Below are 11,402 nucleotides of genomic sequence, written 5' to 3' on the forward strand. Positions count from 1 at the left end.
AAAAATACTTTACACGGTCTCTCGGAAGTAGTGGAATCCTATAGTTGCAAAAGAATTTGCAAAGGTTTAAAGAAAAGGGGGGGGATTGATATAGAGAACAAACTGCTTATTGCTTAATTATTATCTCTCTGTAACTTTACATACCAAGGACTGGTGTTTGTCAAGGATTAAGCCTGTCAGAGACTGGTACTTGGGAATGATGAGCAAGAAGGAACCAAGAGCGATCACAAGACTTAATTAAGTGTTCGATGAATTTACGATCTTGTTAAGAAGGCACAAGTAGAGACCTTGCTTGAATAGATAAGGCCGGAAAAGATAAGAACTCCTGCCTTTGTTCCCATCCTTGTAGATAATTTAGCTTACACTAACCATGTGGTTCTCTACCACTAATGAGAACTTAGGTAATAAGAACACTAACAAGCACTAATGTATCAAAACATGTAAAGGACCATACTGCGCAGAATCACCTGAGGAGGGTCAAATAGCAGACAAGTGAGGAAGACTATGGAAGACCACCAGAGGACTCCTGAAGACCACCAGAGACCTTCAATGCGCCTGCGTAAAGGACATTTGCATATGCTAATAGTTTCCCAGAAAACTAATGAATATGTATAACATTTCTCAGAAATCTAGTGAATATGTATGTAGAACCTGTACTTAACCTGCACAATTAGACCTGTCGGTGTGTGCCTTGGTAGAGCAGAGGCTCCCGGTGCACCCAGCACTGTTCGCTTGCCTCTATTCATGTAATAAATTGTAAACTTTAATGAGAATCCCGTTTTGGACATGATCATTTTTCACAGTTGTTATACCTACTGCAGCTCATTTTCTTATTCCTGGCATCTCAGGTAGAACGCTGCACTGCTTTGCTGCCTTTCCTTGAGCAATTTCTTGTCTAGAGGGGTTCAGCCATTCCATGATTCCTCTTCTCCATCCTCAGGTTACACAAAACTGCTGCTGTGTGCATCGTGGAAAAATCACAGCAGCCTTCCTGAGTTCTCCTCACTACTCCTTTTGGTGAGGTCGGCAGCTCTCTCTGGGCCTGGTACCTTTTAATAGCTCATTTCTGGCCACCAGCTGCAAATTCCCGCAAATGCCTTTCTGGGGAAAAATGAGCTCTTCTATCTCCTCGGTGGCCACCCACACCCCGCTTCAAAGACACGTGGTTTTGGAAGCACCTTTTGGGTGACGACTTTCTCGTTCTCATCACCACCGTGGAAGATCCCAGGACACCGAGACCCTGTTGTCTTATGTTTCTGGTGAGTCTCTGGGCTTTTTTTGGCTTCAACAACCATGCACTCCAGCCCTGTGGGGACAGAAGCCGTGCCTGAGCCCAGAGGCTGGCTGGTTTCAGCCCTGCAAGGCCGGAGGAGTCCATCCTCCGGTTCCCCCCCCCCACGCTGTGCACACTCGTGTCTGTGTCCCCGCGTGCAGGCCCTGTGCCCCGTCCCCGGAGCCAGTGCCGTGACCGCCGACCGCGCCGAAGAGGGTCGCCATGCGCTCCCCCACGCAGCGGGGCCGCCCAGGCTCCCTCCTGAAGCCGCAGCAGCGGGACGGTGGGAGATGCCCCCGCAGAGCCCCTGCCCCGGGAAGGGCTGACCCTGGTCCTGCCGCGCTGGGAGCTGGGCGGGCGAGCGGGGGGGACTGGGCCTCGGGCCCCGGGGCTCCCCGGGCTGCGGGCGGACCCCGGCGGCCGAGCCCTCAGGGGGAAGAGCGGGGCCCCGGCCCCCCTTCCCGGGGCTGCCCGGCGACACCTCCGTGATCCGGACCGGCTCCGCCCGGCCTCCTCCCCGCTGCCCTGCCCGCCTTTCTCCCCGCCCCGGCCCGGCCTCCCTCCTCCTCCTCCTCCTCCTCCTCCCTCCGCCGCCATGTGGGGCCGGCGGCGGCGCGGCTTCGGGCCCAGCGGCAGCGGCGCGGAGGAGCTGCGGGCCCGGCGGCGAGAGCGAGAGGCAGGTCCGCCCCGGGACCGCGACCGCGACCGGGACCGGGGCAGCGCGGCAGGACGGGGCCGGGCCCTGGGCCGAGGTCTGGGGGCCGGAGGGGCCCGGGCGGGTTCGGCCCCCCCCCGCCGTGGGTGACGGGGCCGCTGGTGGGAGTCCCCACGGCCGCCGGCTCTGCCCCACAGCGGGACCCAAACAGAGCCCCGGCCCCCCGCCCCGTCTGGGGGTGCGCAGGATGGTTGGCATCTGCGGGCACCCTGCCCACTCGGGGTAGCATTTTACAGTGGGTTGTTTTTTTTTAATCCACGTGAGTTTTCTGCCCTGGATGCCCCATTTCCTCAACCACCTCCCTGCAGTTTGGGTTTTCCAAGGTCTCGCCTATGTAAAACCAGCCTTGGGTCCCTCCCGGTGCGGCCGCTCTGGTCCTCATGCCTCTGTCCTGCTTTCACGGCGGTTTGCCCAGCCGTGGCTTTGCCCGTTGATGAGTGAGTGCCCGACCCCGCAGCCCCGCGGCGTGCAAGGTCTAAGTGCAGTCGCGGTCTCGCGTGTCTCTCCCTGGCTCGCACAAGGAGGAACTGGCAGTTTCTCCCTGTTAAAAGGGATGAGGCTCTTTGGTGGGATGGAGAAGCGTCTTGGCCTAGGCAGGTGGTGATGGGGACCGATTCGATAACAGCTCTCAGGAAAGCCCGGCGGCAGGAGCAGCTGGTCAGCAAGCGGCTTCTGCGGGAGGACACCGCAGCAGAGGAGGGTGGACAGGATGGAGCAGAGATCGTGCCGGACCCTCTCTCGGAGGATGAGGTGAAGAGCATGATGTTCTCCGTGGTGATGGGGGTCCCTGGGGTCTTCCCCAGCCTCTAGGCATGTGGAGGAGCCTGAGCGGAGGTGGGTTTGGGAGTGTTTTCTAAGTCACTGCCAGACATGGTGAGAAACAGTAAGGTTCTTTGTGACCATCTTTCCGCCCTGCGTTTCTCTGCCTCCAGGATTAACGGGATGAAATCTTAACCCTGGCACTGCTTGAAATTCACCCATCTTTTAATTTTTGGATAGGTTCTTGAGCTGCTCAGAGGCGTGCAGAGGGCTTCAGAAGACAGGAAAAGATCGCTCAGCCGTCTCCGCTGGGCTCTGCAGAACAAGGAGACTCAGCAGAAGTTTGTCAGGTCAGCCCAGGTCTGGCACTGCATGGCTGTTACCAAGGGCATGTCCAGAGTGGCTCTTTGTCCCGGTTGTTGTGTGGGTGAGCTGGTGTGTGGCCGAGGGTGGAAGGCAGGAGGTGACAACACCCTTTGGGTTCCACCAGGCTGGACGGCAGCATCCGGACACTCATCGGGCTCTTCACCAGCAGCCTGGCTGACATGCAGATGGAGGCAGCCCGCTGTCTCCATGAGCTCTCCCACTCCAGTGACCCTGCTGTGGCTGAGGCATGTCTGCCAGTGACCTCCTATCTCCTCACCTACCTCTCAGGACACAGCGTTGAGTTCACGGTAAGATCCGTGCTTGCGTTTGCCGGAGCTCTGGCACCTGATAAGCTTTTGGTAGCGGCTGGGTGTTGACCTCTTTTGGCCAGCCTTAGCCTAACATGGCTCACATAGGAGTGCTGGTGGGAAGGGGCCCTCTGGAAGTCTCTAGTCCAGCCTTCCCCTTGGAGCAGGACTGTCCCCGGTGCTAGCCCAGGGCAGCAAGGCTTTGTCTGGCCAAGTCTTGGAAATATGGAGACCCCCTACACTGTGGCCTGTCCCAACACCAAGAGGAGTTTGGATCCATTGTGTTTGCACCTCCTTCCAGGTAGCTGCAGGCTGCTCTTAATGCTCCCAAGCCTGACCTGGGCCAGACAAATCCTCCTGCTGCAGCCCAGGACGCAGTGGTTTGCCTCACTTCCAGTGGGTTCCTCCTCTTGAGCTCCAAGCTCTGTTTAGGGAAGCAGGAACTGCAGGCTGTGGCAGTTGGACTCCATCATCAGACACGTGGTCTGGCCTCTTGATGCAGGCTGGACCTGGATGGGAGGTACCTTGGTGTCTGTGTGGTGGGTAAAGCAGAAATACTAGATGCGGGCCAGTTTAGGTGTTTTAAAAGATCTTGGAAAAGTGAAAGAGATGGGCAGCAGCAGTCTGGGATGCAGGAACAGCTACTTTGTCAGCTTACCTTCCTGAAACAAGGAGGCAGGCTTTCAGCCAGGTCGGGAGGAAGAGCAGAGTGTCTGTGGCTCCAAGCTGTGCAGTTTGATCTGGGCGAAGGAGCAAACAGTTGGAGTAGCTCTGGAACAGCCATGTGTTTTTCCAGCTGCCGAGCAGTGCACCTTCTGCAGTGCACTGTGCTCCTTTGAGAAGCAGACACGATCAGAGCTAAGGACCAAGATGGGGAGCAACCCCAAGGTGATGATCACATTTAATGCAGCACACCAGCAGTCTCCAGGAGAATACTGTGGAATTAGAGGTGTCTCAGAGAAATGTTGTAGCAATAATTAGAAGCCTGAAAAACCTCCAAAGTAGAAGTGATCAGATCCTGACCTGAGCCAGATAGAAAAAGAATAAATTGAAGCTGATACAGCTGGGAATGGGGTAGCTGGAGAATCCAGCAGTATCCATCTCTGTTTACCCCTCTGAAGACAGCTTCTGCCCTGCTCAGGGGAAGTGTGTGCCCTAGTCCCAGGGTGCAGGGACCTAGAGGCCTTGCTGGCTGGCCACAGTCCCCCTGTGGAGTGCAGAGGAGGTAACTTGCTCTCTTGGGCATGTTTCAGGAGCTGTGTTTGTACACGCTGGGGAACCTGGTAGTAGAAAGCGAAGCTGTGAGGAAGCAGCTTCTGCCTCAGGGCATTATTCCAGTGCTGGCATCCTGCATCCAGGTGGGTGAAATAGCTCAGTCACACTCTTCCCCTGCCCTGCCCCAGAAAGACATCTTTTCTTATGCCCTTGAGATGTTGGCTGACAGTACTGAGTTACCAGCCTTCCTTCCAGCTGTGGCCACAGGCAGAGACCCCTCTGCAGAGGGCTGTTCCCTTGCAGGTGAGGGTCTCTCATGGGCGCTCCTGCACTCCATTTTTGGGGCTCAGGTCACCACCCTGTGCTCTTCTGCAGCTGAATGTCTCACATCTGTAACTGCGGCTTGCCGATAAACAGTCTGTAACACAGGGAGCTGGAGGCTTCTCCCCTCTGCACGTCTTGGGTCCAGCAGGCATATGAGACCAACACAGTGAGCAGGGCTGTCGTTTGCAGATCTGAATGCTCAAAGCAGCACTGCTGCCGTGTTTGGGTTCCTGGATCCCTACAGCTGCAGCCCATGTTGAGTGTGGGGAGGGGGAACAGCTCAGCTTTGGTGTGGCCACAGGTTGCTCTGTCACCCCCGGTCCCCTGCTATGCCCCCTTTTCTCCAGGCATGGAGAGACTGCACGGATCAGCTGCTTGGTTTGGTGTGAAAAAGAGGTATCGCCCTCTCACCAGCACGGCAGCTGGCACCCTGGGATCCCCTGGCTATGTCATGCAGGATTAACTTTGTTCTGTTTGATTGCAGTCCCCACATGAGGCTGTGCTGGAAGGTCTGGGCTACGTCCTCTCACAGCTCCTCCAAGCCAAGGAAGCCCCCACAGAGATCATACCGTGAGTCCAAGCCTCTGTCCTGGTTTCGGGTGGGATAGAGTTAATTTTCTTTCTAGCAGCTGGTATAGTGTTATGTTTTGGATTCAGTAAGAGAAGAATGTTGATAACACACTGATGTTTTCAGTTGTTGCTAAGTAGTGTTTATACTAAGGCAAGGATTTTTCAGCTTCTCATGCCCAGCCAGCAAGAAGGCTGGAGGGGCACGAGAAGTTGGGAGGGGACACAGCCAGGACAGCTGACCCAAACTGGCCAAAGGGGTATTCCCTGCCATGTGACGTCACGCCCAGTATATAAACGGGGGGGAGTTGGCCTGGGGGGGGATCGCTGCTTGGGAACTAACTGGGCATCAGTCAGCAAGCGGTGAGCAATTGCATTGTGCATCACTTGGTTTGTATATTCCAATTCTTTTATTATTATTGTCATTTTATTATTGTTATTATTTTCTTCCTTTCTGTTCTATGAAACTGTTCTTATTTCAACCCACGAGTTTTACTGTTTTTTTCACAATTCTCTCCCCCATCCCACTGGGTGGAGGGAAAGTGAGTGAGTGGCTGCACGGTGCTTAGTTGCTGGCTGGAGTTAAAGCATGACAGCCTCTTAACCCTGCATCAGGATGGGCCCTGGGGCCCAGCATGGTATTTGCGTGGCAGGGACAGCAACGCCTTTCTCATCCCAGTGATATTAATAGTTCAGAGCAGAATCCTATCAGAACTATGGAGGTTCTGTTGCAGATCAGGGTGCAGGGCTTGACTTTTTTCCCTCAGCCTCATCTGAGCAGACAGCTCTGGTATTTCGGTAAAGGACAGAGTTGAGCAGAGAAGGCTCGCAGGGGAATTCTGGCTGTATTCCTCCTGCGAAGGAAAAGATCAGCTTGACAGCCCCCAGTGCAAAAAATGTGACCCCAGCCAAGGTGTCCCAAGTGCCCCCAGGCCCTGCCATGGACAGGGAGAGCTTGTGCTGGGCCTTAGTGGTGCCTGAGGCTGCAGCCCTTAAGTAAGATTCTCCTCCAGGTGTGTGTTTTGGAGCATGTGGCCCCCAGTACAGGCGAGAGCAACTCTCTGCTTGGTGGCCAGGGCTAGTGTCTTTCTGCCAGTTGTCTGTCCTGATTGTGCTCTGGCCTGTGCCTCTATTAACTCTGCTGTTCTGACCCCAGCTTGGTTCTGGACTCTGTTCTCCCCCAGCACATGCTTCGACTGGTTTGCTCCGGCCTCAAGGCTGGGATAGGAGCAGCCGTGGAGTTTGCATGGTGTCTCCACTACATCGTTTGTAGGTAAACATGCTTTTCTCCTCATTTTTAGGTTCCCTGGGGGCAGCCAAAGAGAGAGGCATGAAGGCTCAGGGTCCTGTGAGGGGACCAGGATTGCCTTCCCTTGCCCCTTTCCCTTGGGAAAGCAATTTCACTGCCATCCTGGGCATTCCAGCTCTCATGTCTGAGCACACACGTGCTATTTGCAGAATCACTTAGTTCCTTTACAGGGTAATAACAGGTGATAAACCTGAGAAGGCTGTTCCTAGTCCTCCAAAACCCCCCCAATCGCCTCCCCATATCTGGAGTTGTCCCCTGCACTCCCCGTTGCAAGCTCCCTGAATCCTCATGCTTCTGGGGTTGGCTCAGTGTCATCTGGCCGGGCTGGCTGCTGCCAACAGTCTCTGTCTGCCTTGGCATGGCTGCTCCAGTGCCATCTCTTTCAGCAGCCCCAGCAGAAAGGAATGTGTAGGTACTCAAAGAAGGATCGGAGCTGTTGTTTCCAGACCCGCACAGATAATTCCATTGGATCTGCTTTCCATGGGCTTTTAAACTTTCTCATAAACTCAGAAACAAGCTGCTATTCAAACATGAAACAAGCCCTATGGTGGTTCAGGAGATTGCTCCGAATTTCCAGGCCCCATTGTTTGGCGACAGCTGCAGCAGTTTTCCCTCTCTGAGTGCTGAAAGCAACCATGCTGTCCCCTCCCTTTGCAGCCATACAGCCAACGCGGCATTGCTGTCGCTGGGGGCCTTGCCTGCCCTCACCTCACTCTTGCTCGACCTGGCTTCTGAAATCCCCCAAGATGCTCCCGAGGGCCTGGAGCTGGTAAGACGCGGGCAGGGTGCTGGCTGTTCTCGGCACTGCTGTGGGGATTTGGTCCGGCTAAAGGGCTCTGTGTTTCCCACCGTCACAGCTCGTCTGTCCAGTGCTGCGGTGTCTCAGCAACCTGCTTGCGGAGGAGACAGACTGTGAAGTCCAGATCCAGGACGAGCGCCTGCTCGTCGCCCTCTTCCTCATCCTGCAGTGCTTCCTCCAGCAGCACCCGTTCATCGTACAGGAGTGTCTCTGGCTGCTGAACAACCTCACAGGTGAGTGTCCCACGGGGCTGTCAGCAGAGCCGGAGCTGCTGCCGGGACCTGCCTTGATTGCTGGCAGACTCATGGCATCTTGTCTACAGAGACCTCCCTCAGAAACCTTGATTTTATTGACACGTTCCTTCTCTGCCCACCCTAGCAGACAAGCCCTTCTTCTGCTCCACTCTGCTCGGCCTGGACTTGCTCCCAGCCCTGCTGCAGCTCCTGCCATGTTCCCAGATGGCCAGTGTGTTGGTAAGACCTCACCTTGTGTCCCAGGTCTCGGGGGGGAAGAGCTGGACTTTCAGGAGCATGACTCCTGCACGCACAGTGCTGAAGTTGGAGGTTGGCTTGGGGCAGTAGCAACAGCTTGGCAGAAGGTCTCATGTTGTGGTAGAGTCACCACCCACCTCCCCTGAAGTCACTGCATCTGTATTTACCCTTGACAGAGTCTTGCCCCAGCAGAAAAGGGGTCCCAAGGCAGATGTTAACGTGGGGCCAGGCCTGCCAGCAGCTGCAGCGGGCCCAGGGAGGCTGCTGCCACCTTCTTTTGGAAGACCCTAAAGCTTTAGGGGGTCCTGGAGGGATGCTTTGCCAAGGGGTGGGTGGTACAGCTGCATCTGCTTGGCACAGGGATGAACAGTGCCTTAGAGTGGTGATGGAGAAGCCTTTTAAAGACCATTCAAAATCCAGCTGGTTGATGGGCACATGGCTTTGGGGAAGCACCTGGCAGGACCTCCAGGGAGAACATGGGGAGTTCTCGAGAGCCCTCCTAAGCCTGTCAGGAATCTGCCCACTAATGAAGCGTTCATTGCTCACTCCCTCTCATGGCTTCTCTGTCCAGGTCCTGACAGTTCTGTGCAATATAGCGGAGAAGGGGCCAGCCTACTGCCAGCAGCTGCACCAGCAGCCTGCCCTGCCCCTGCTGCTGCCCACCCTCACGCTGCCCAACCCCGAAGTGGTGGGGCAGTGCCTCGAGCTGCTGCACCTCCTCTTCCTGCACTGGCCAGAGGTAAGAGCAGGGGGGTACCTGCCCCAGAATCAAGCATGACATCATAAAGCTGTGGATGGGGATGATTACTATTATTTAAATAATACTGCTTTCAGTCATTGCCACGCTAGCCCCCCACTCTTCAGCACCCAAACACGTGCCTAAAGGGGGGCACTTGTGTGATGCAGAGGGTGGTAACCCTTCTTGTTTCTCTGAGGAGTTCCTTTTCATTGACAATGACTGTTTTTTGGGCAGGTTGTTTGTACCCTTTGAGATTATTATGGGGGAATTCTTTTGATTCAGTTGTACTGACTTCAAGCCCTGTGCACTCCCAGCCAGCAATCAGCATGGCTGGATTTACCTGGCTTGGGAATTTAGCATCTGGTAGGGCTCTGGGGAATTCCTTCAGCTCCGTTCCCTGGGCTGTACAGTGGTGGCTCTGGGCACACAGGATCAGCTGTAGCAGCTATACTCAGGTGGCAGGCAGCCAGGTTTCACCCCACCTCTCGCACAGGCTGCTGCTGACTTTGTCAGGCAAGGCGGGCACCGGGCCCTTGAGCAGCACCAGAGCACCCCAGAACTCCAGGAGCGGGCACGAGCACTGCTGGACATGGTCGGGCAGCCCCTGGGAGCCTCCACCTTCAGTCCTTGCCATGCCACGTTGTCTGCCTTCTCCTAGGCCACACCACCTCCCTTCCCTCCCCTGCACTCCAAGGAGGAGTAAACTGTTTGTTCACCCTGTGCCCTGCTTTCCCAAGGGCTGGTTAGGGGTCTAACTGCCAGCTGTAAGCACCAATGCTGGCTGCATGGGGACACTGGTCCTTGGCAAGATATGGGTGTTTCCATCCTCGTTGCCACCTCGTAGCTACCAGCAGGCTGCCTCGTGCCTCCCCAGAGCTTGGTGCAGGGGCAGAGCTGAGCTGCAACCCAGGCAGATGGGCTCTTGATGGGGAGGTGGTGTATAAACCCCCCTGAACTGGCTGTTCCCTCCAGCATCTCCTCTTGGCTTTAAACCCAACATGCGAAGCTCAGGGTAAGCACGTTGCATTTATGTGATTGATAAGTTAAAAGATACATGTTTTACATTAAAGATCATCAGTCAAGTCTCCAGCGCACACATATTTACTGTCTGTCTTCACACCTTGCTTTTCACAATGTTCTCCAACACCTTGGCCACTTCGTCCACGGTAAGGTTGTTCAGCGGCACACTCTTCTCCTTGCCAAACTCTGCAGGAAAGACAGAGGGTGAGAGAGGGGGCAGGTGCCTTGGTCCTTTTCCGGAGCAAGGGCAACCCAAAGCCCTGGTTTAGGTTTCCCAAGCACCACTGGTGTCACAGCCCAGGTTCCTATCGCCACCCTTTTGCACCCACCACTCCCCAGAGTGCCTCCCTGTGCCCAAGTTATCCTTTCCACCTTCTCTTTCTCAGCCTTTCCATTGGAGAGAAGCCAGTGCAGCCCAACACATTTCCTTGCCTCTTTTTGTTAACTTTTGCTGCACAGCAGCTGGGCAGAGGCCACCACCACATCTCAAACCAACCTGATGGCTTTCAGCCTGGTCACATCAAGATGCTCACCAACACTTCAGTAAAATCATGCTGAAAAACTTGTTCCTACAGCAGGTCCTACCCAGGGGTATATTTCCCAGCAAGTCACATACACACAAGAGACAGGCACTATACCAGCAGGCTCTACTGGCCTGTGCACTTGCACTGGGAAACTTGTGCTTAAAGAGTCATTGCATCTCTGAAAGAAAGTTTCTAAGCTATTTTTGTCCAGCCCAGATGGCTTTAGGAAGAAAACAAAGCCTTTACAAAGGAGCTTTTCTGCTCCCTCCTTGGCATTTCATTGAGAACGCAGGGAAAACAAATTAAAAACAGAAACATTTTTCTGTATAGGAATCCTACAGAGGTGGGAAATGGCAGCCACAAGCTGGCAAACCACCTTCTGAGCCACCGGTCCCTTTTTTACCTCCCACCAGGTCACGCAGCCGTAACATACTTCTCTGAAGTCAGTCCCCACCTTGCCTCGCAGACAGCTGCTCCCTCTCTGCCAATGTCCCTTACTGTAATTGCTGAACCCCCCCATTTGCTGCAGACCCGGGGGTGCTTCCCGGCAGGGGGCCCCCACTTACCGTACCGAGCCCAGAGCTTGGGCTCGACACCGGAGCACTCGCGGATCAGGATGGGGAAGTCGGGATTTGCCTTCTTCAGGGTCACATAGTGCTGCTCGATGAAGTCTCTGGGGAGGGAAGGGGGAACGGTGGATCCCCGTGGCCGAGTCCGCTGGGACCGGGCAGGCTGAGAGCAGGCCGGTACCTCACGCTCCCCCCTCGCCCGCCCCACCCGCGGAGCAGCCGCCCGGCCCCGACTCACCTGACGCCGCGGCTGCCCGGGGAGCGCTGGCACAGATGGATGCGAAGCTCCCGCAGGCTGCGGCCCAACCCGCCCCCGATGCCCCTCACAACCGCCGCCATCTTCTCTCTACACCTGACAACAACACAGGGGCGCGACTTCGACGCCCGCCAATCGCGGCGCCCGCCACTCGCAGCGTCCGCCAAT

At 55.6% G+C, this 11,402-nt stretch overlaps 2 protein-coding genes and 1 long non-coding RNA gene across 6 annotated transcripts; 1 reads left to right on the forward strand and 2 right to left on the reverse strand.

The window, feature by feature from the left end:
- Nucleotides 1–802: 802 nt before the first annotated feature.
- On the reverse strand, nt 803–4,420 carry LOC121232527. The gene is made up of 2 exons (XR_005931135.1): nt 4,080–4,420; nt 803–1,306 (listed from the first exon to the last, which is right to left on the reverse strand). It is a non-coding gene; the product is annotated as an uncharacterized LOC121232527 (long non-coding RNA).
- TMCO6 (transmembrane and coiled-coil domains 6) lies at nt 1,859–10,935 on the forward strand. 4 transcript variants are annotated; one of them, XM_041119356.1, is made up of 12 exons: nt 1,859–1,953; nt 2,614–2,738; nt 2,988–3,097; nt 3,238–3,421; nt 4,675–4,779; nt 5,445–5,530; nt 6,684–6,800; nt 7,494–7,605; nt 7,694–7,868; nt 8,014–8,108; nt 8,698–8,865; nt 10,823–10,935. In XM_041119356.1, exons 1-12 carry the CDS (start codon nt 1,869–1,871, stop codon nt 10,835–10,837), a joined length of 1,377 nt encoding a protein of 458 aa, XP_040975290.1. In that variant the 5' UTR covers nt 1,859–1,868; the 3' UTR covers nt 10,838–10,935. The 4 variants fall into 4 exon arrangements, with proteins under 4 accessions (XP_040975290.1, XP_029853818.1, XP_029853819.1 ...); XM_029997958.2 differs by lacking the exon at nt 10,823–10,935 and adding an exon at nt 9,359–9,950; XM_029997959.2 differs by lacking the exon at nt 10,823–10,935 and adding an exon at nt 9,359–9,950 and having other exon boundaries at nt 8,017–8,108.
- Nucleotides 9,873–11,391, reverse strand: NDUFA2 (NADH:ubiquinone oxidoreductase subunit A2). The gene is made up of 3 exons (XM_029997961.1): nt 11,217–11,391; nt 10,976–11,082; nt 9,873–10,071 (listed from the first exon to the last, which is right to left on the reverse strand). Exons 1-3 carry the CDS (start codon nt 11,315–11,317, stop codon nt 9,980–9,982), a joined length of 300 nt encoding a protein of 99 aa, XP_029853821.1. The 5' UTR covers nt 11,318–11,391; the 3' UTR covers nt 9,873–9,979.
- Nucleotides 11,392–11,402: the final 11 nt, after the last annotated feature.

Source organism: Aquila chrysaetos, chromosome 22 (genome assembly GCF_900496995.4).
Source record: "Aquila chrysaetos chrysaetos chromosome 22, bAquChr1.4, whole genome shotgun sequence".
In the NCBI taxonomy this organism is placed as follows: domain Eukaryota; kingdom Metazoa; phylum Chordata; class Aves; order Accipitriformes; family Accipitridae; genus Aquila; species Aquila chrysaetos.